General features: G+C 42.4%; 1 protein-coding gene across 1 annotated transcript; it reads right to left on the bottom strand.

The window, feature by feature from the left end:
* Positions 1 to 4,620: 4,620 nt before the first annotated feature.
* Positions 4,621 to 16,693, bottom strand: LOC128716123 (zwei Ig domain protein zig-8-like). Its single transcript, XM_053811044.1, has 8 exons — positions 16,624 to 16,693; positions 11,535 to 11,692; positions 10,314 to 10,391; positions 8,985 to 9,117; positions 8,773 to 8,892; positions 8,474 to 8,579; positions 8,144 to 8,241; positions 4,621 to 4,880 (listed from the first exon to the last, which is right to left on the bottom strand). Exons 1-8 carry the CDS (start codon positions 16,691 to 16,693, stop codon positions 4,621 to 4,623), a joined length of 1,023 nt encoding a protein of 340 aa, XP_053667019.1.
* Between the last annotated feature and the right edge of the window lie 7,488 nt (positions 16,694 to 24,181).

Raw genomic sequence — 24,181 nt, 5'->3', positions numbered from 1 at the left:
TGCAGGTCGCCTGAACGATGAGGCAAAATATCGATTTAACCCCTTCCGGAATGATTTATGACCTTTCATTACGGGTGCATAGAATGTTGACCGTGTGTATGTGTGTGTGTGCTGTTTTACGTTGTCCAAGATTTCCGTGCCGTAAGCCTTCTGGGGGAAACCGTCAACCCTCACTGTGCACAAGGGAATGCTGATTGAATCTGCCAGTGATGCTGGCACACTTGGCGATAGGAATTTTAAGCCGAATGGTACATAACTCGAAAGATATTTGGGTTGTGTTAAAATCAGAACCAAAACCTTGGAGCGTACCGTCATGTGTTGCTCTCGGCTGCCAACCACCGATGTCCAATCAATCTCGATACGGACCGAGCCAATCGTAACGATCTCGTATCATCAAATATGCAAAGGCTATAACTTTCCAGTGCGAGTGCGAAGAACCGAAGGTTTGGCGTGGAAGTTGACAAATAGGTAGGTGCCTCTTGTTTTCCTGCCCGGGGTTGAGTTACTACGGTATTGGAGTATTGTTTCTTTCTTGCCTTTGCTGGAGCGGATTGGGGGATGTCATTGGTTTCGGTACAATGTTTTCGATTTCCAGCTAGACATTGAATATGCAAGGCAAACATCGCAGAGGAATGGGAACAAACATGATTGCAGTGTTGGTCCGGATGGGATTTTGGACCGGTCCTGTCGTGTGTAGGCTGGCATTGCTGTGAAAATGCACCACCGAGCCACCCTAAAAACCCATTACGTAGTTTTCCGTCCATAAAGAAAGACAGCGTGAAAGAATCTATAAAATAAGGCGTTAAATCCGCTTTTAGTTCAATTATCACAATAGTTAAATGGCCATTATGCTATAATTAAGCAACATTTTTGTTTTAGTAATTTCCAAATTATTTGAATAATTCAATTGTGCCCAACTCAATGGAGAGATTGTAACATCAGCAAGTGGGCCTTAAAACTGAACCAACAAAATCAGCCCATTCAGTGCAATCCATTAGGCAGTTTGCCAACGTAAGAATACAGCTAAACCGAAATGTGGTAGGTTTTCTGTGTCAAGCTAGGACAGACCGAGCGAATAGACACACAAAGTCAACGTTCATGGTTTTAAAATAGAACTGAAGGGACCAAATAGGCGCTGACCGAAATTTGCAGACAAATCCAATTTGGAGAAAATAAGGCTTTACCAAATAGAGTAAATTTTGCACTGTATCATACAGGGGCATTAGGGCGTCTTTAAAAGACAAAATCAAATTTAGTCAAATATAATTCATGGAACAGTAATTTTATGTTTTAACATAAGAGAGTTTCCTATCCGTGTGCTGTAAACAATCAAAACCATCTCTTTCTCTCAAGCTCAAAACATGAAGCATTGATAAAAAAAATCGAGTTCAACGGTGAACGAACGAGATGTGATTTTGTGGCGGTGTATTTCCACCCGGGGCTTGAAATTAACTCCCCAAATGGAGACGCATGGTACCGCACGATCAAAGCAACAACGTAACGTTCGCAATCAAGCGCAACCTTGCATTCTTCGTGTCACGTCCAACCCCGGAGGATGTGTCCCCACCTTTTTTATCCAGCGCAGGAAAGCTCGTTTTGAAAGGGACGCTTGCCTGGGGGTTGGGTTACGCCCCATGCCCCAGTGACACGCGCGTCGCTTCGGGCGGCAAGAAAATTTGCTCCCATTTGCCGGCCCATCCCAGACCATGGGCCACGGCCATGGTGCAGATCAAAGATCATTCGTTTGCGCCCGAACAATAACATTATACTTCAAAAACATCCCATCCCGAGGTTGTACGGCTGCGTACACAATACAAAAGCTGCGACGAAAGGATAGTCTGTCGCACTACAGCAAGCAATTAAGGTGTGCAGTTATAGTTATTTCTAGGTTATTCCGTGACCTCCGTTCACTTACGCTGCGTCTATCGCTGACCGTGCCGTTGTGCAGAAAAGAGCAAACAAAGGGAAGGAAAAGAATAAGGGCACGGTTCCAGTACGGGCTCGCTTCAAACCTTATCCGGATCGTTTTCAAACAGGGAACAAAGTGGTCATTGTTCGTTCCCGTGTCATTCGTCGGGCAAGATTTATCTTGCCTGCTTTGGACGGGATGGAAACGGGAGCGTTGCTCCACCTGCTGGTCGTTGTGTGTAAGGGTTATTGTATGGTTTTTTGTTTTGGCACGGTTGTAGCGAACGGAAGGTTATTAGGACAATCGGCCAACTAGCCGGGGAATGTTATACAGTAGGGCAGCTTAAAATAACAAGCCGCTTCGAAACTTACGCGATATCCGCCGGGTTGAATGAGAATAATCGTCCAAATTACGTCCTTATGGTGCTGTGGCGTTATGCCGCAATCAAGAAATTGTATGCACCACACATTTTCTTTCACAAACTGTCAAAAGCTGATAAAAAATGTAGGGCGAACAGGGAAAACTCATCTTTGTGTCTTTGTTCAAAACAGTGACACAATACTAAAACTGAAGTCCTTCAAGGGTTAGAAATGTCGGTATCGAAAGTCTTCAGTTATTCACAACAAAACAGTTCTAAATCTTCATTTCCTTGCACTTTTGGTCTACAAGTACAACCGATGAAAGTCATATTTGATAAACAATCCTTCACAGAAACAGAAATTCCATCAAAGTACACAAAGCAAATTGAAACTCATGGCAATGTGCGGTTCCAGACGAATCTGCGGGACTTATCGCACCTCGCCAAGCAAAACACATAAACCATCATCCAATTGCTATCGCGAAAGGTCATCGTATGCCCGTGGGTACTTGGATTGAGTTTCAGCAACTCGACCAAGAGTGAAATCAGTTTATCTGTTTGAAATCAGCAAGAAATCATCGCAATAAAAAGGAAACGCAGTAACCGCAAGCAAACCAAACAACTGTACCACGGCGTGAACCTGCAATGAGAAACCATGGGATGGGGATGAGAGTTTTCTTTCGCTAAGCTTTTACCTGTGATATACAAGCGAAAAGAAAAAACAACATAAAAGTCAACCAGAAAAAAAATTCCCCCGACACCGGTCTGTTGCCATTAGCATCTTCTGTGTTTTGCCTGGTTTTGAGATAATCTCAAAGTTTATTTCCCAAATAAATAGCTTTAATGCTGCTACCGCCACCGATCGCATTCCGTCTCGCAACTCGTCTAAAGAAAATGGATCTGTTTCTTAAAAATTTCTCTATACGGAAGGGGTTTTCCGGGAGGGAAGAGAATGGGGGGCATAAGGGAAAGGGGTTGGGGGGGGGGGGGGGTGGTAGAGCGCTCACTACCATCCCATAAAGTCCGTTATCAATCCTAATGAAGTTTCGAATGTACACACGCTTGAATGGTTCCACCGAAGCTGAGTGCCCGATGCCTTTTTTTTGTTCGGTGTTCACTTAAATAATTTCACTCAATTTATACCTTATCAGGATGACGCTTATCAGTGAGACGGTTGATTCGATGAAATAAAATTACGTTTCTTCCAAATGGTTGTTTGTTTTTCTGGCTGTTTCCGCTCCTTTAATTGTACACCACATTATGCCTTCACTAACAAGAGTTTCGCTCTGGTTGGCTGGTTTCTCGTATCTACACTGGTTCTTTCCCTCGACGGCTATTCCGTTGAAACTCGTATGCACCCAAATTATGTGTCTTTTAAAGATGAACTAGGTTTTAATGATCGAACGAGTCAAGTCACCCGTCATAATGCTTGTCTAGCGTGCTTTACCCCACTGAGCTTCAGAACGATGCCGCGGTTTCTCGACGACGGATATTATTCACATTGATTCTTACGAATTGTTACCCCAATTTCCCGTCGTACACCTTTCGGATAAAATCAGCTCGATAGCTCACCCTACGGATAAGGAATAAAAACTTCTTTGAAGCTTTCATCACTTCTTTAACCTATGCACGCTCATCTTTTCACTCGTTCACTCACTTCCTGCAGCGTTAAAACATTCTAAACCATTTTGAACCATTCGTCGACGATGCTACGGGCCGTGACTTTTAAGAACTATAACGCTTGCACAAGGTTTCGCAAAACGTGTGACTTACTGTATAACCCACAAGGTGCACTCACTAAGCCAAAGGGGGAAGAAAGAAAGGGCCTGGAGAAAGGGGGGGAGCCAAAGGGTTCGTGGGAACTCTCTTACATTTACACTCGTTCTGTTCGCGCGTTGCATCCACGCACCCATCGTTCGACTTCATTTCAACTTTGCACTTGCATCGAGTGTTCCTTCCAGCGGGACCCTAGTGTTGTATACTGCGTTCGGTGTGATTAGTTTTAAATTGATTTCATTTATCGGTGAATGTCTTCGGTGTGTGAGTGTGAGTGTTTTTTTGTTTGTTTGCTCGTTTCATTCCTCCCTTCTCGAGGAGTGCCTTACTGTCAATTGAATGGAAGTATCACCACTTTTTAAACGCATTCATCTCCGTATCGCAAACAGTTTCGTAAGACGTACAACATTTGTTTCTCTGTGCGCTGTGAAGCAATAATGGTATGGCATCGTCTGCGGTTGACCGACGTTAGAGATTTGCAGTGTCCCGTGCACAACGTGTAGCACCTGGGTTTCGGGCAAGATTTGCAAATACACCCCTGCCCCGATCCTGTCCGCGCTCCCGGGGTACGCGTGCATTACGCGCAGTACGATGCTGCCAGTGTGCCGACGGGACGGTCCGTTATCACCTTACACTCTGACAAAGTCCCGGGGGTGGTTCGTCGACTTGACAAAGCTATCGCCCGCGGTCTCACGAAGGTGTTGAGATCGGTTCGATGCCAGACGAGCGTTAGCATCACCACCATCAGCATCGTCAGCGTCAGCAGCTGCACACACCGGTGCTGATCTTTGTTCGCGGTCGTAGCACAACCGCGCTGCATCGCCGCAGGATGCTCGCCTGTTGGGAAGGGAAACAAAACCAGAGATTGCATGAAAGTCTTGTTGCATTTTGGTGTGTAAAGCAGGGGTAAAAAAAGAGAAATCGAAAACAAATTTTTGCTTGCGCAACGTGAAAGATAAGACGTTTTCTGTCGTTCCAGGCAAGGCAATATCCGTACCGGTGCCGGTTACACTGATACCTTTTTCATCGCCCGTTGCACTGATGGTAACGAGCTTAAAGGACGGCAATCAATCGGCATGAGAACAAAGCATGGTTGTGTGTGAAGCGAAGCGAAACGATCGATAGCTTTGATTTATTTCCTTGAGATCACAGCAAACCACACCAACGAAGTGGCGTATAAAACGTTAGCATTGCTATCGCTTGCTCCGGTACGATCAAGAAGATATTGGAAACTAGAGTTCCATTTGAATACTAGTGAATACATCAGTAATTGTAAACACTTTAAATCATCAAAATAAAAACACGTTTAAATCAAATCCACTGTGATGCTCTTTGGATGACTCTATTTTCGCTTTCATTGATATGATTTCATTGTTTGGTACTGTTTCGGAAAGGAAATTTCATACTCTTTAAAACAACATTTAGCCAGTAACAAGTTATTGTTTTGAGGGAAATGTGACAAGAGATGATGAGTATTTTAATTTTTTGCAATTGTTTAAATTTAAATTGTTTAAATATTCACCAACTATTTCGTTATGTACAAGGATTGTCCCCAAAGCCGTACTGGTCCTAATATCAGCCATTTTGACAGGTACACTTCATTTGAATCATATTAATGTTTTGGGGTTGTACAGTTGTACTGTTGATGATGTATGCCTTTAACATAACTATTCTGTAGTATGAGCACCAAAATAAAATATTGAACCATTATCTAAACCTTAACAATCCATAATAAAAAGACCAAATATACTTAGTTTGAATACCCATTTACGTACGGTTAAGTAATCAGGTTGAAGTTTGTGAAACTTTAAAGGAAACTTTAAGGAAAAAAACATTTTTTACAACTGCCAGTTGCATCCTTCGGTCACAATTGTCCTTCCAGTAGTCATTTCATACAATATTATTTATTAAAAATAAAACAGTTATCACGAAATCATTAACTACGTATTGTGTTCGAGGCCCTTTATTTCTATTACACCTTTAACATTGAGTGGCAGATGTAACGGTGGGCGGAGCAGGCGGTCGCCCAGGGCTTCGCAGTGCGTCAAAATTTGTCACAAGTGGGCCTTCGAAGAAGAGGACAAAGTCTTCTCCTGCTAAGGTTTTCAGAAATTTCCCAACTCCCCCCTCCCTCCCTTCTCCTTCTATTTTTATCTTGATTATGTGTAGAGTGTTTTTCCATTTTCATGTGTGTAGCTTTGGAGGAATGTTTCGATAGCTTCTTCAGTTGTTGGTGAAAAAAACTTTTTTTTTCATGTCAACCTTTACCAAGCATATACGAACAGTAAAACCTTTGTAACAGTGTAAATGTTTGCCTCTAATCATGCCACTTATCTACTGCTAAGCGCCGGACGAAATGCCCACATTTTTATAATGCCGGTCGAGTCATTTCGCATTAACGTTGCATCTGCGTCCTGCTGCAGTGCAACCCGTACTGCGATTACCTTGCCCACCCGCGTACATTAGCGCAACACGGTGGTACAGATTTTAAGTTCACAGAAGGATTTTCATTTCGTCTTATACTCTCATCTGCCGCCAGCAAAACAAGCAGCGCATACTATCCAAGCACCATTTCCATAAACGAAAATCATTTAGTGTTGCGAGTGCGTTAGGACTTAGGAGCGCCCTTGCTTACGAAAATGGTCGAGATAAACCAAAACGAAGGAAAAACAAAAACCCAAACTACCTCTCGTGTTAAAGACCATGCCCAACGTTACATGTAAATGTACGTATCGTACTTTAGCAGCCAGTTTCTGTACCGTTCTTTTCTTACGCTCCATTCTTCGTCTTGCACTCGGCATGTGTTCGCGACACTGTACACGGGGAGATAACAATTATGTTTCTTTTTCTTCGCGCAACGTGTGCTAGCTGCCTTGCCGTGCCGGTGCAGAATTCGCTTGCTTCCGTGTGTTGCATCAGTTGCGCGGCTGCTTAACAACGGCACTGCTGCTTAACAGCACATCATCATAATAAAGCCTGGCGGTGCTCAACGTTTCGCGACCCCCACTCGACCACTTTTATTAGGAAGCGGAACGATCCTTTTCGGGCCCGGTTCACCGTTCCACTTCGCTGTATTAACTACAAAAGATATTATCATCTATTCAGCACTCGTTCCGTTCCGATGGGAAGTGGGGGATCGGTGTTTGGCCAGCGACAGCCCCCGTGAACAAAACCCAACGAACATCGTTTCAAGGACTTAGCGAAGGCTGGCGTTCGGGTGGTATGAAGAAATGCGCACTTTGTAGCTTTCATCTCGAAATGATGGATCATCAAAATAATTCTTTTCTGTTTTAATATTCTGCTCATTGTCTTTAGACAACCATTTCACGTTGGTTTTGAGTGAGAACACTGTCAGGTTTAATGTTTTTTTATGATTTGAAGCATAAAAGGAAGTAATATTTAAGCAAAGAAAACAGAATAGCAATAGAGATTTATTTCAAATTAGTGCTTTTGTATGTTATACTTTAATAATGTTTTAATTCTTCCATACTAAAACAGACCCCCACTGGAACCAATTATATATCGCAGTTGCTCAATGTAATCCAAATAAATTAGCCAAATATGTACGGAACGTTCTGGCAAACCCGATCACCAAAGCTGCTTACATTCCTCGATGGTCTGTAATCGAAATTGCATCCCAAAAAGTCGATTAAACCATTGCAAACCACAGTCCAGAAGCTGCACGGAGCCAAATAGCATTTGCGATTAAGTATTTAATTTACCGAATATCAACATCACTCAATTACTGCATCGGTGCTCAAGCTCCCAACAGAGTGGTTTGCCCAACCAATTTGCCCGCAGAGGCGGGGTGCGGCACGAAACGAACAGTTTCAATTGCATTTTCATTTGCACGGTTTCATGTTGCTTGGTAAATAAAAGTATTTTTTTTAACCAATTTTAATTGACGCGCGTTTAACGTGCTTAATGTTATTAAACTTCACACGGCGCACATGATAATTTGCAGTACTTTGCGCGTCATGACCAAAAACAAATACGAACTTTTTCTGGTGGAGTTTGATAATATGCACAATTTGGGATTGAGGGATAAAAATATAGGCGCTTCGCAGTTCACAAATACGATAGGGCGTCATGAAGCTTACCATTTATCACATGCACCATTACGCTGGTTCCTTCCGCTGACGTTGGCAGACACGTGTAATTCCCCGAATCGGCCAGCTTGGCATCGAGAATTTTCAGCCTGAAAGATAAACCATCGCAAAAGTAAAAACCATTGTAACAGCATTCACTTGAAGTTGTTCCGTGTGGTTGAGCCGTGTGAACCACACTCCAAACGGGATTATGGTGGACGAACAATGAATGGGTGTCGCTTGTCAGTGGCATGATTGATTGGACGGGAGGCAGCGTGGCAACATATTGTACGTAGGGGTTTTGAGCCTTGACCCGCACCCGTGGACGAGAAGGATGCTTACCGTGACGTGAGTGCTTCGGTCCATTTCAGCTCTACCGATATTCGATGTGGATATGCTAATGAAGGATCGTTGGGATGCAACTCGATGGGCTGCACGAGATTTGACCCTGAAAGGTGAAATTCATTGGGGATGAAAGAATTGAAACTAATTAGCATGTGCGGTGAACACGGTGAACAACTTTTCAAACTACTTTTCACCGTGTGTATGTACAGTGCATAATGAGCAATGTGTAATGCATGGAATGCATAATGAGATGTTGCGCAATAATTAGATCACTAGAGATCATGATCCTATCTCACCTCTGTACCAGTATATTGTCCCTAGATCATGTGGTCCCTGGCTGATGATGCATGTAAGCGTCACAACGCTGCCCATTTTTACGTATAGGTCCGTTGGTCCGAGGATAATTGCTTTGGCCTCTGGGAAATGGTTGAAAAGTTATCGGGAAATCTGTATTTAGTCATGCGTAACAAGAGCGTGTAGATGCGAACAGCTGTATGATCCTCCTTACCTACAACGTTCAGTCGAAATGCCATTGACATCTTTGGTTCCGTGTTCACTTGACACTCGTATATGCCGGAGTCTCGCTGCTGGGCGAATTTTATTTGCAGTGTCCAATTTTCCGCCTTATCCGAACGTATCACCTTAAACGATGCGTTAAACGTGGAATTGAATCACATTGCGACGCTAAATAGTTAACCATTTGTATTTGTAAGTCGTCTAATTTAATTTGCGGTGATTGCCCCAGCCTTAGGCGACTGTAAACTTTGATCGAGGTAGTGATAGTGCTTTGAATACAATTTTAAAATCAACTTCAGCAATATATAAAAGCTCGAGAATCGTTCAGCAATATATAAAAATAGTTGCTGGTTGATGGAGTTGCTCAAATTCCTTCAGTTATGCGTTCTACTAGTGGAATTGTCAATAGCTATGAATAGCTATTGGGCCAGATCATACGTTAAGTTTGAAGGCTAGAATCATCAATCGGCCTCTGTTAAAGTATCCACGAGCCAGGTTGTATATTTCTGTAGAGATTCGTAAATAATTTAGCAGCTAGATTTGCGTCAAGAACGTAGCATATCGATGTACTTATGGTATGCATAACGACAATTATGGTTTAAAAACTTAACGATGAATCCTTTCAATACAGCATACAAATATTATTTAAATGATAATAGTTTATAAATTAAAAAAAGGAAATTAAATGTGAGAATTAATGAAAATGAAAATGCTAATGTTAAACCAGGATTCAAACTCAATGCAGAGTGTTCAGTTACTCAGTGCGAATTTAAAATTAAATCAAAACAAATGTAACAACAAACATATTAAATCCTTTCTTGCTCTTTCTCAAAGACCGCGATGTGAAACGAAAAAAAGAAAAGGGAAAAAAATTAAATGCATGTTTAAACGAACGACGGACCAACCTTAGCTAACGTTATTCGTATATGGGATTCAGACTTACTAGAACAATGCTTTGATTTGACACCGAACAGCAGCTGACAGAATATTTTATTAGAAAAACAATCAAACCCTCATTTTCTAGGCAAACTAGGCAGGCCGATTTGCATGGGAAGCTAACGTTGGATAAGCCCCCAAACGTCAAAACGCGTACCAGAAAACTAGTGGAAAGTATGATCTGGTCCATTAGCAGGAACAAAACACAATATTAAAATCATTTCCCTTGCTATCAAATTCTATCGTACGAAAAGCCTCAGCTATCATACATCTTCAACTGCTTGACAACTTGTTTCCATAATTCGTCACATCGAGAAAGCGAAGGAAATTTCAGACAAACAACCACCCCGCAAATGAACGTAATGGCTACATCGCCCACACTTACCTGAAATCGTTCGTCCGACGTGTAGACGGCTGTGCCTGCTGACAGGATGTGTAGATCTCGTTTCCGGATCCAGGAGACCTGTTGGCCCGAAAACGTGTTCGGTGTCGCGTTGTTATTGCAATGCCGTTCGTTTGATACCGTCGCCGAGTTTCCCGGAAAGATAAGCGTACGAAAAATAACGGGTGGACGATTGAAATGAGAACAAATTGAACGTGAAGTTCGGGAGCGGAAATACAGCTGGAGGGCGAACGAAAAAAAAAACACAAAAACAAGTCTCCTGCGCGGGGGTAGTACATTTCAAGGGGCCAAATCGTTTATTGAATTTTATTTACACAGCCGAAGGGCGAATGGAAGCAACCGAATGCAAATCACCAACTTGAAGCGATCGGGGAGTACTACTGTCCTCGGCACGTTTTTTCTGGGATGTTTCCAACAGGCGTAACAAGATGGCAGGCGTTGGGGGTGTACGGTTTTGGGACACTAAACACGCACCACATCCTGTCCTGACAGATAAATACGCGCCGCTGATGATTGATGTGTTTATAAGAGTTGATAAATTTCCCCCCAACCAACCATCTTAACGGGGAACCATAAGGAAGTGGATTCGAGTGGAAAAAAGGTAGGCATTTTAGCGCTAGTACGAAGGTTTGGCTATGGGAAGATAATTTTCTCCAGGAATTTGGAATGTAAATTCAGTAAGCAAAGCGACGTGCTATGGTGACGGTAGTGATGAGATTCATGCATATGATTAATTACTCTTTAGCGCTGGTACATGTGAGAGCCTTTTGGTGTGTGAAGACACATACACACACACACACACACGTTCCAATTTTCGGCAGAAGGTTGCATCTGACACGATACACGACACGTGCCAGAGTTGATGCCGTTGTTTGAAGCATCATTTGAGGGAATTTAATACCACGATTGAATGTGTCTCTTTAGGCGAAAGCTTTAAGAAGCTTTGGAGTCATGTCAGCAGACGATAACTCCGCTGTAAGTCTTTCTAATAAACAGGTTTCAAACATTATTGTTGTGACGGCGGTACAACCTCCATCCGCGACGAACAAACAACATCACCGGGGCTCGTTTCATGTCCTAATCCCGACGCTGGGAAATGAAATTAATTTCACGAAATGTCGACCCACACCGGCAGCGATACATTCGAAACATCCGTCACCTACGAGCGGCACAAACACACATCGAGATAAAACCCATACTCACCGATTTGTCACCCATTTGCTCGACCCGACAGTTGATGAAAGCCGTCTGGCCGACGCGGGTCGTTATGTTCCGAGGCACATCGAAGTCAAAGTAGGGATGGGGTGAAAATTTTTTGATGATTCTGTTTTCCTGCGGTGCCGGCAGATGATTAGCTACACCTGTGGAAAGAGAATGAGCCCACGCACGTAGCGTGAAAGAGGGATGAAAATGAGATCACACCGACTAACAAAAAAAAAAAAATGGGTAGAGCATTTTGATAAAGGACATTAAAAAAAAAAACGAGCCCACGGGGTGGCGCCACGGGATTCGTTAGGATTTGGTGGCTCTCAGAAATTGAATTACAGGTGCGTGTGCTAAGTGGACGTAGGGAGTCCCCGATAGCATTTTCTGCGAATGACAAGTGGCGAATGAACGTGTGCGTCGAATGATTGCAAAATGGATTCTATTATACGGTGCTGAATTGATGCTTGGGCAAAGCCTACCAGGATTGAAACGAACGATCTCCCATCCCATCCTGGTGTAGAAAATTGTACAAATAAAACCTGATCTCATGATTGTGGCCCATTCTGCACCGTTTGAAAATTGCTGTTTTGCTATTGACATCTTGACATGGTACACACAGCATGAAACAACAACGTGTTGATTAAGGGGTATTTATACCGGGGTGTATTCGTTAACTTAAATTGGTTTAAATAATCTGCGAAAAAGGACACAAGGTTTTGACGCTTGTTGAGGCAATTTTACATGCATGTTTTCGTGTCGTGCGATCCATTCTTTTTAAAACAATTACACACCGCACAGCACATGCGGACAGAGCCCATGGAGTATATGTAACTATGTTTCCGTTTGCACAAAGTGATTATGCGTCCTTTTTTGCAATCATATTAATCAAACTAACACACCGCCTGTCTGTTCGATCCTTCCAAACACACCCAAAACCGGCGCTGCATCTTGCGCTGGGCGCAAAGTGTGTGCTGCAAAATTTAATTATCCCTGTTGCCGGAACCCAGCGCTGGAACATTGCCAACCGGATCTCACCCGCCCGGAGGCCATCGATGGGGAGCAATTTATTTTATCTTGTTTAAGCTTAACTAGGGGCCAAATTAGGCACTCGCTTGTGCTTGCGTACGGAAAAGTTTATTATTCCGGACCCATATCCAACACCACCCACCTTGCGGACACGCTTGGTACGGTGTTCTTTACGGAGCGTTTAAAGCACTGTGAGCATCATGGGCACATCTTCCAGATCCGGATAAATGTCCACCGCAGAAGTCGGAGGGGGGAAAATGGGTTTTACCCGCAGGCGGAGCTTTACCGTCTTATTCGTCTTTGGTGAATCTTTGCGCAAATGTGACTGGTAAATCTTGTGAGAAAAGCGTGTTTTGGGGGATGCTCAACAAGGTCAGCAAGTGGTTTTCTAGCTTGATGAACTTGGCGTAAGTCGATCAAACTCCTAATTATGGACTATTTCAGAAAAAACTAAACATGAGTGATCACTTTTATGAGAAAACTAAACATGAATGACACTCCATCGAATGTCATAATAAATAAGAGAGTCAAAGATATCTTATATCTACCATATCAGTCTTATAAAGCATACAACATGTTAGTGCTTTGTACAAATATTTTCTATTCGATAAGTGAATAGCATTTCTTCGTCATATATTTTCGCCATCAGTACCAATATACCCTTGCCCAGTATTTTAATATTACTCCACTAAATTTATGATAAAAAAACGAAACAAAAAACTGTTAACGATCTCTCCACACCCTTTCGATAGGGAACAGCACACTATCAGGACTTTATGAGACGCATACGCGGCGTATAACTTTCTCTTTTGTTCGGTCAATATTTACCAGCGCCGTATTTGTGTACGGCGTATGGTTATGCAGGCAGAATGTAAGTTATGTTTGTGCTGTGGAATTTTATTTCTTGTAGGTCCATAAACCACTTAATAGGCAAACATGAAATGGAAGTACCGTGCACTGCACATGCCCAGGTTCGTAAGGGAAGTGCCGACCAATGTTGGACTTTTGCTTCTGCATTTCATCGAGCGGAATTATGGACATTTTTGCTATTGCTGCTGTTTCTCTGGTTGATTGGACAGTGTGTGTTTTATCACATGGATTTTTTTTTTGAGCACCGAGTTCACTTAATCCGCACTAAGCGTATGTTTGAATCTTATCGCTTTCGGACGACCAACTAAATTCAATTTGTGTAAATTCCTGTTTGTAATCACCACGATAAGAAGCAGGAGTTAGTCGAGTTCCGAGAAAAACTAAATATTCACACGAAATTACATAATTATACCACTTATTATTACTGAAAACAAATAATACTACCCAAAAATTGCCTCAACGAGCTTCAATGACGTTGGTCATTCGATAGTTCCTAATTGATTGATTGATGATTGTCGAAAAGTAAGTAATATTCGCTCCAAAATTACCATCTGCACGATTCTGCATCAAACGGTTGGCTTTTTTGTAAGCAAATAACTTGAAGCAACAAGATTAGATTGATTGATAAAATTAATTGATTAATTTTCCAAGCCATTGAGCACAGCCATTGAAAGGCTGGTCAACAGCAGTGCCAATCGTGATGCCCATGATTACCGAACGCGATGAAGATTGATAACAACTAATTAGCTTTGCTCGACGTTTGAAGACTGTGGCGAATACCACACATTTGAACATTTTGTGAATTTTATCGTTTGCATTGTTTCGTTTTTATCTAACGCCAACTAAACTCTCCCCTAAGTTGCCTGTAATATCGATTTGTGGTAAAGCCATACGGCATTCTAATGAAATGGACTGAAGTTGATGTCTTTTCGGGCATCGGGCATTATAATGCTTCGTTTAGCACCAATCGCTTTTAGCTGATTGGATATTCAAAATAGAGTTAGCGTTGCCCGAAAGCGTTTCAAGCATATTTTTCTGATGTGATTTTGCAACCCTTAAAACCTCAACTAGGAAATGTGTCTTTCACTTCTATCGAATTGGGCTAAATCTCGGGAGCTTATGGATCAATTTATCCACCGTAATGCTAGCGCTAGTAAGTAGTTTTGGAAAGAATGTTTTGTCTTTTTTTCTCGCTCCCGAGGCTCGTGTCATTTGAAGCATGTGTCACCAACAGTTCCATGTCATTGCGTGTATTTAAGGTTCAACAAAAAGCAAAGTCTTGTAAAGTCTGCCTGCTGCTCATCTTGTTCCGATGTGCAATAGTCTCGTCAGACGATGCTTGAGACGAAGCATGTTAATGTCCCGTGACGGATGGCTCTCGCAGTCTCCGTCCTGCAATAAATCCACCAACACGAAAGGGTTTAGCTTTGCCTCTGCCTCTCAGAAAGGCAACTTCTTTCTGCGAGCTCCGTCGGTTGATGTGCTGCCATTTAGCCCCTTTCGCTGAACAGCTAGCCAGCATTTGACGCAGCAGACGAAACCCATTACCCTTTGGTCGTAGACGATGCAGCAACCCGGTGCTACCGAGGCTTACCCTGTCCGCTCTATGGGCTTGAATGAAATGCACTCCTCGTGAGGGTGAAGGATGTACTTTTGAGCTTTGAGCCACTTGCTTCCTGGCATCTTCTCGGCACCCGATTCAAGCGGGTTGTTTGGCCTAGCTACTGCTGCTGCTAAAATAACACTTGACGCTGAAGAGTGCTCGCCACTGACATGATGGTAGCGGAAATTCAGTCAGTCCGGAAACGAGACACGGATGGAATTTATGATGCAGTGTAAACTCGGAGCGTGAAACTTCGTTGGTGCATTTATTTATATTTGCGTCTGTAGTGCAGTGCTGGTTTTTTTTTATTATTTATTTTTAAAACTGAATCACATCGGGCGATGCGGCTTCTGCGTGTACGATAGCGCACAGATGATGTGTGAATTGTAAGAATTTTTTAATTTCTATAGTATTGAATAAACTCGACTCGCCAAATGGACGATTCGTTACGGTCGATTAGCGACTCGATTTGGAGTGCAAAAACTGCGGACTTAAACAGTTGTATGAAATACTTTGGTAAATAGATCCATTAAGTTATCTATCATAGGATTTTTTTAAATAACATGCAGTCAGTATCAATACTATACGGCAATTCTTTTATTTTAGAAAATTTATTAAAAATATAAACCATCTGCCAAGCATTAGCTTATAGACCCTTATGAAGGATCAAGGTGAAAATCTTCTGTTTCTTCAACTTCTTTGTCTTCTTTAGCGGCACTCCAGTCTCGAGAGGTCTTAGCCTGGTATTTCTGATTTTTTTCGCTTTTGTTTGCCCCTATCTAAATGATCAGTCTTGTGTAAAAAGTATCGGTACAGGTGGAATTTTGGACCGGTTCTGCCGTGTGGAACCGCTGTCCCTTCTGTATAAAACACTGAGCTACCCCACCGTGGTGGTAATCATCATTAATCATTTATATAAAATATTTTGAATATATCTACTCTTTTTGAAGCATCTATTAATTAAAGTAAATGATTTTTTATCCTTAAAGTATAAAAGGTAATTTTCTTTGTTATATGTTCATACACAATTTTTTATTTTTGTAATGCAAGAACGAGCAGGCCGAATATCTCTATTCAACTTTTGCTTTTTTACTTAAATAGCTATGCCCATATAGTTATGTTATGCACTGTGTGTATTTAATGTTGCATTTTTTTTGTCTGTTAATGTTGTATTTTGTATTCGTTGTACGAACAAAACATTTAAAGTTTCTTGCGTACAACGTTGAATATAAATATTAGAAATATCCGGCATAAGATAATGTCCCTGAATTTACATTTGAAAACCCAATCGAAATTCAATCCAATTCACATTAACCGTGTTTTGTTACTTGCTAATGGATTTTAGATCCTATCTCCGCTAATAATAAAGCGACCAAGCGTCCAATTGCAAATGTGGTCGGGGACAAGCCCGTAATGAAATTCCACAAAACGCTGGATGAAAACTGATAAGTTGCTATTGGACAAGTATGCCCTTGGTACGATTCTATTTATGGAAATGAAACAACCAGTCAACTTGAATTATAAATAACACTCGGGTATCCGGTTTACTGGTTGGTGTAGCTACATTACATTTGCCCTGTCACTTACCCATTGCGTTGTGATGGTTAAAATGCAGATTTGCCAGTACGAATAATCCACCTATGATGATATACTGCATTTTTATCTTCGATTCGGCACTGTACGGTCATTCATTTTACCAACTCGCAAAACACTAAACGAAGCTCACAAATAGCACGCTTTCCACTTTCCGTCCGGTGTCTACCTATCACCGGTAAATGCAATCACTGGGTTGACTAATTACAACGGGGTCACATGTTACACCGTTTACCTCAAGCATTACAATTCCGGGATAAGGTGTAATTTTAATCCGCTTGTGTGGCTGGAATCCGAGGGGAAACAGATTTTCCACTAGCTTTCCTTACGACCACAATGCTCTGCAATTAGAAAATGGAAAATATTTCAAAAAATCAATCATTTGTAAGTGGATGGAATGGTCTATCATTGTTGTTTAATGATGCAAAAGAGCAGCAAACTATCTATCCGAGCAGGAATTTGTAAACAAGTTGTTGTGAAATGTTCTCCCATCAAACGGGCCCAGACAGGTAGCACGATGCAGAATTAATCATTTCGATCCGGAGAAGAACAAAACAGGAATGGGTAGCAGAGAAAAAGCTCTTGAATAAGTTATAAAGTACAAATCTACGTGAACCGTGGCGGTGAAAGCGTTCTGCTGAAAATGATACACAATATTTACGCAAGCAGTGAGCATCTCTGCGTCAAAAAACAAGCAATCACAGAACCAAAGTTTCCTCGGCGCTGAATTAATCAGCGCTTGGCCGAAATGGATATCACCCCAAAATAAGCTGTTCGCCACTCACCGTGGGAAAGCTTCGATGAAAACAAGTTCCGCTTAATATTGTTTACTGAAGTTTCCGTGGCTGCTGCGTTGGCAGTTGCGTTCCCCTGTGAGTGGTGGGATTAGCTGGCCGCTAAGATATGTTTTGCTCGTGCAACGATCGTGATCGCACGGCACCACGTGTACCACTCGTTTATACAATTAGACAACTTTTCGGCATAAACATTAAGCGAAAGTTGGCGGAAACCCGGCACTATCGTCAAGGGCACTATATTTGCAATTTCAATGGCTTTGTTTATCGCTTAACTTTTGGTGCAGTTTTTTCGCTTTGACGTAGTGTGGAAAAAGGGAGACACTTTTCGACAGTCGGAAAAATACGCACCAAACCAAACATCATGAAAATTCGAATAAATATCCGCATGAGATGGTTTCCGAACCGGATGGGTTAGGGTGGTTTGGGGTTTTTTTTTTGTTGTGGAGCTTTCGAAGGACATTGTTCCTCGAAGGCATTCGATAAGCTGACCTTAGACTTTACAGAGTGTGCGAGAGTTTCTTCCCTTTCCTCCCCGAGAGTACCATTTGCACCTTATGACAAGCGCGCCGATAAGCGGCTGCTCTAAATTAGTACTTTTTATAGTAAACTTTCCCCATCATTGGCGTATCGTAGCGCCGTGCAACGCATCACCACTCGCTCCGTGGTGGGTCGGTTTTGTTTGATTTGGTGCTGTTGTTGGGACAAAACTTGGGCAAATGTTATCATTGCCAAGGGCAATACACCCGAACCATACACACGCGCAGTCGGTGGGAAAGCAATAATCGAAATAAGTTGTTGATTTTATCGCTCGAATCAGCACGGCCGGCGCATTCATTTGTCGGTGGAAGAACGGTTTGCACAAACTTTCAAACCCTGGAGTTATTTTTTCTCCGTTTGGTGTTTGACACGGGCCACGGTTGGACGGAAACACATCTTTTTTTTTCTTGTTTGCTGTGCGAAAGATTTAGAGTGTGCTTAAGGGGAGACACAGCCAAAACTAAAAAAAGAAGCAGTTCCGCAACTTTTTGGGAAGTTTGTTTTGCGAAACGAGTAAATGGACGGTTTCCACTTCCCGTTGCAGCGAGACAGATAAAAGGTGTTTGTGTTTACCGGCAACGCGATGAGATTGAAAAATTAATGCCTTCGCTTTGGCTTACTTAATTGCAAGTTAATCTTTAAGCTATCTTTAGCTAACTTTTAAGCTTAAGCTTGTACAATAAGCAATTACCTATGCGCAGTCTATTATAGCTATAGGATCGTTCTATAAGTTTAACTTCCCCTAAACAATTAAATAGAAGCACCTTTAATAAGAATTACTCATTACAATTTGATTATCAGAGTGATGTTTAAAACCTCCCTGCAATATCATTCTGCAACCCATTTCATCGCAACCTACTCAACTTGCTCGATGAATTAAAGATTAGAACGTGCGAGTGGAATGATTAAACAACATCCGTTTTCCAGTGGGCACAGCAGGCAACAACTGTCATACCTGGTGCGGTTCAATAGCGGCTCTGTAATTCGAGCGCCGCGTCCGGTACCGTCGAGAGATGCGGTACGATCAACATGCGACCGTATCGTACACCGGATTGTGTGTGTGCCGGATTTCGTCTGTACACGGTTTTCGGCGTTCTCGATTTGCATATGACTGCAATGTAGAATGCTGGTGAGCTTTTTTACTGTTTTATTGTGAAAGCTGCTTTTTATCCAGCAGTTCGCGTGTACGCAGCATCAAGGGCGCCTGCTGGGAAGACATGCCACATTTGGCTCGTGGTTTCGTGATGGGCGAGAAGACAGTCAGCTGGTGCTTCGTACGTCGGTAGTCTCGTAATTTGAGCGGGAAAACATCTGCATACAGCGGCACACAGAGACACCAGATGGTGTATAATCCGTTCCCGACGCACGCAGTGCGAGGTGGGATCGAATACAAACGTGTGTGGAGTTCATTTAAATGAAATGTGATAGACAAATGCGTACGAGTGGTTATTGAGGGTACTGGGGGCAGATCGATGGAGAGTATTGATTACTCTCAGAATTGATGCGATGCTGGATATAAAAATTTAATACACAATCTTAAAGATCAGTTTGCATGTGAAATTGCACACGTTAGCAACAACGATCTTTTTTTAATGTGTATAACTGCTAGTCTTTTGGTTTTAAATATTCACAATAATTTTACGACAAGTTTATTCAACCAATCAACTGTTTATTTAATAAATCCGCCAAAATATTTAACAATAAAATCAATACATTAGGCCGCGCTTTATCCTTGAATAATTTATGCAAATTGTATTTAAACAATTTCCATAACTTTATTCTTATCGTATACAACCATTTCAATTCAATCATAACACCTACGTGCGTCCCTTTTTCTAAGCCAACCGGAGATACTAGTATCAAGTAGGTTCAAAGTTGCCAACACTTGCACACATTCACACACACACACACTTACCGACACATATTCACACCGATCGTAGAATTGTCCTTTGCCCAGGGAGAAACATCAATAGAAACTCTTATTGTGTACGTGACCGTATTAACATAACATAATCAATTTGCTCTTTCAGCCAACTTGTAGTTTGACGATACAAGACCGGATGTTATTTAGGTGGATAGCACGCGTAGAAACAAGGGGCAAAATTTATCGAAAATATGCTAATTTAAAAGAAATACACAAGTTTCCAAATAGCAGATCACTGGTTGGAAAATGCTTGATGGCGCTCTTGGAATAAGGGTTTGAATGCACATTGAAGGTTGTTCGAAACTGACTTACCTTTAACGTTTTTCTGCGATATTTCCGCTCTGTTGCTTATTACCTCCTCTTTGTTTACTGATGCGGATTCAGAATAACAATACTTAACTAGTCATAAACTATCCTCCTGGTTGAAAGCATTCGTTAATTACCGCACTGTCAGTACAGTCGAGTACAAATTCACTAAGCACAACCATTTACTAGTAATTAACAACACGTATGGCACCCAATGTGACAGCTGAAGGCCATTTCCAATATTTAAGATAATGTATGGAGCTCTTTGCCACACAAACCTTCACCAAACATCGCACACTTTCTTTTGATGTTAAACGCCGATAATGTTGTTGACACTATTTATCCACACTGTCACACATGTTTATTCCTTCACTAAATCCGTAAATCATGGAATCGACTGCAACGCACACACACACACACCACTGCTAACAATTGCTGATTGGCTTAAAGTATATCCACAATTTGTTTCCATCAATTGTGCCGATTTGTGAGATCCACTCCTCCCACCAACGGCAGGAAATATGGTAATCCAACATCAATCAAAGCGCGACTCCTGCTAACTTTCTTCCGCACAACGCACAGTTACACAAGCACTGGTCGAGTTTCGGGCAGGACACCCTTGACAAGCGTGATGTTTGCTCGAATGCCGTTGCCGCTTCCACCAGCCGATACTCAAGCCGAGAACAGGAGAAAAAACAACAACCGCCCGTTACTGTGACTGGTAGCGAACCGAACGTTCGCACGTGAAACACCGCAATTTTGCAAACATCGACAGAAACCGCTCGATTTGCACTGAGGTTGACTGCGCTAGAGCGGGTTCGTTGGGGTACCAGCCCGCTTGAATGGGCACTCACCGGGCAACTCAGAACAAGTCCCGCGCATTTTGCCTGAACGTGCCCGAGTGCGTGTGGAACCGGACCGGTGAGTGACGGTGTTGTACTAAATGAGTTGCCCCGATAAACAGCTGGGAGTTTTACGAACCTGGCGAAAGGAACGGTGAAATAACACTCCGAAGCGATACTGAGTTCGTGTTCGTAAGAGCTGTACTAAATGCGTGAGTGGTCGTCAGCTGATGGAAATGGTTCGGGTGCGAGTGCACTGTAGCACGTGCTAGTCTGGTGGGAAGGGTTGCTGGTAGAAGAAGCTGTAAACCGCTTTTAACACTTCGTTTGTTCCAAATTACGGGCTGTCCAAGGAGTTATTACAAACTTAGTATTTGGAGCGGAACAGATCATTATCGAAACAATCACAAAATTAATAATTTAATTGTCAAAAGTACTGGGCGCCTCCATCATGATCACGATCATGGAGCCACCCAGTACTTTGATTCAATGCATATTTTGAGTTTTTTATTTATAATTTCAATAACTTCAAGAGCCATCTTTTTGATCGCTCTTGATAGGAATCGGGTAAAGCTTCGTGGTCTCTATTTTTAGACCAGGAACACCGGGCATAGATGGACGTACAAATTGTACAGAATAAAATAGTTCCATTTGAGCTATTGTAATTAGGGTCGAAGCATGAATGCAGCATTTTTAATAGCGTAATTAGTGTAATAGCTAACGCAAGCTTTTTCAATTAAACATCTCTCTTTCATTGCACAATAAATGAAATGGATATCAACTAGAGCGTATTCACAGCAAATTTCTCTTTGTAGTTTTATGATAAAAGCGAATTTAATTAGCACGCATTTTTATCTTCCATAATCAATCGGAATGTTTATGTATGTAAAAAAAAAAACGCTACCCTTTCGGTCGCTCAATGTCAATGTTAATGACATTCCTATTTTCGGGATGGTTCGGATGGATGGATGAGGCTAAAATATGCTGCAACTGCCGCAATAGCCATTGCTTCCAAGGTTGCTGTTATTTGCATTTCAATAAATTCAAATCAAAATGGGAAACCAACCGAAATCATAAACATTCCACTAGCACGGTCAAATGATGATAATTGCTGTGAGGGATGATGCAGTTTAATCTATGCTTGACTTTGTGTAATAATGCAGTGAGCTATATAATTTCCAGCAAACTGTGAAGGGCATTTGGAAGTATTTGGAATATCATTTTAATTATTCCAGTGAATATACAACCACAGTGCATGTGAAATGTTTCATTTTTCAGCAAATATCTTGTGTAACGATCGTATAACACAGTTGTTCATCACAACACAACCTACAAGTATACGCTTCCTGTTCGGCCCTACCGTTTTGCCATATATCTCATGTTGTCCAATTTAGCCGAAAATTGTTTGGGTGAAACCACATCGTCATCCCCGGGAGGCGCAAAAGCAGAACGAAAATAAGCGAAAAGAAGAGAAAAAAAAACGAAAATCCCATCCCGGGATCGACACTTACAATTCATAACGATGGTCAACAAACACTTCGGCAGTAAGCATGAAAATATGGGCCAAACTAGCACCCAGGCACCGAGCGCCGCACAGACGTGGCCGTGAAATAAATCACTGTTTGACGGTTTCCGCCTCACTGAGCAGTATTTCGCATTTCATTCCGACAGCAGCTAGGCAACGGCATCGGTATTGTTCTCGGTCGCCACCGTTCGGCCCCCGCGCCTTTAGCCGGTGCGGTTTGCGTTCTGGGCAGGAAACATCATCACCCGAAATGGGAGGAAAACGAACAAAAAAAAAGTCAGCATCAACAACAACAAGCAGCAACACAGCAAAAAAGTGTGCTCAAATGTGTAATCCCCTTTTTCCGAGACTCATTCCAGCTGGGCACTGGCGTAGTTTCGCTCGGCTGGAGTCAACCGTTCAGCTGACATCGGTAAACGCGGCACAGGGATCTGCCGACCGGAAACCGAAGACGCTACTGCCGCCGCTGGAAAGGCGACAGCTGGACAGTTGGTACTCGCTATCGAATGCGCACGTCATGTCAGCAGTCACCGGTGGCCTAGTTTTGGAAGGCCTACCGAATCGCGGAACTACCGCCACTGGTGCTCGATAATGCTGACCGGAGCTGGAAATGGGCATGGGATCTTCTGCTTTTCGTGGCAAACACCCGGCACGAGGGGAAGCCAATTTTTGTGCCCGGTTCGTAATGTACTCCCCCGGCATGTCCAATTGGATTAGTCGCGTCAGCTCGAAGCTGCCGGTGGAATTGGAAACTTCGTACTCAGTGGATCGCTTCAACAAGTTCTGGTCGATGGATGAATCTCTTCTGGTCTTCTTCTCTTTCCAACATGCCTCTCATTCTTTCATTGATTAGTATCAGTCAGCACAGGCTAGTGCTGCTGCACCGTGAGCTCTTCAGTTTGGCTCTCAATCGCCTTTCGCTAAGCCAGCGATAAAGTTTTGGCATCTGCCAGCAGCTCTGTGACCGTGGGGAAGGTTTTCGATTCGCCAATTACCCACAAAAAACCAAGGTCTCCGGTGCAATTGACTGCGAGATTGTTTAGTCTCACGACTGCGACCGTTTGCCGGTGGCTCATCAGTTGCATACGATGTAGGACTGTTCAGGTTCATGATTCCCATGAATGACACTTGCTCACCCTGTTAGAGTTATTCCGTTCGAACTGTTCGGACCGATCGAATCGTTTAAACCAGCAATGGCTGTTCTTGGAAGCCACGAAGATTAATTCTAATCATTGCTGTGCGCTTTTGATTTAAAATCAGGAATTTGTGAAAATCATTCAGTGGAAATATTTAGTATTATTGAGCTATTAAAATGAAGCAATAGCCTTCACAAATTCCGAATTAGCGTAAAATGAAAACACTTAATGTTGGTCGTTGCCCCATAAAACAATTCAATTGCTTTACGCAGAACTCTCAACAGACCAGCTCTTACTGGTTCCAAAAAGTAATAGTAAGCGAATGAGCGAACTGATATTCGCCGGAAACACTTTACTCTTCAAACATTACCCAAGGAATCATACAACTTGAAGCGAGTGTTTCTGCGAAAGCAAACCCGAATCGCACAAGGTTGCAAATCTTTTCCTTCGCAGGTTGAACCCTACTAACGATTCAAAACATCCCA

This window comes from Anopheles marshallii, chromosome 3, assembly GCF_943734725.1.
Source record: "Anopheles marshallii chromosome 3, idAnoMarsDA_429_01, whole genome shotgun sequence".
Taxonomy (NCBI): Eukaryota; Metazoa; Arthropoda; class Insecta; order Diptera; family Culicidae; genus Anopheles; species Anopheles marshallii.
This window is presented reverse-complemented; position numbering and strand designations above follow the sequence as displayed.

Coding starts and splice junctions, on each gene's coding strand:
- LOC128716123 (XM_053811044.1), bottom strand. CDS start 16,693: ATGCAGTATATCATCATAGGTGGATTATTCGTACTGGCAAATCTGCAT. Junction 9,118..10,313: donor CGTCGGACGAACGATTTCAG/GTAAGTGTGGGC, acceptor GCATCGTTTAAG/GTGATACGTTCGGATAAGGC. Junction 8,893..8,984: donor ATTTCGACTGAACGTTGTAG/GTAAGGAGGATC, acceptor ACCATTTCCCAG/AGGCCAAAGCAATTATCCTC.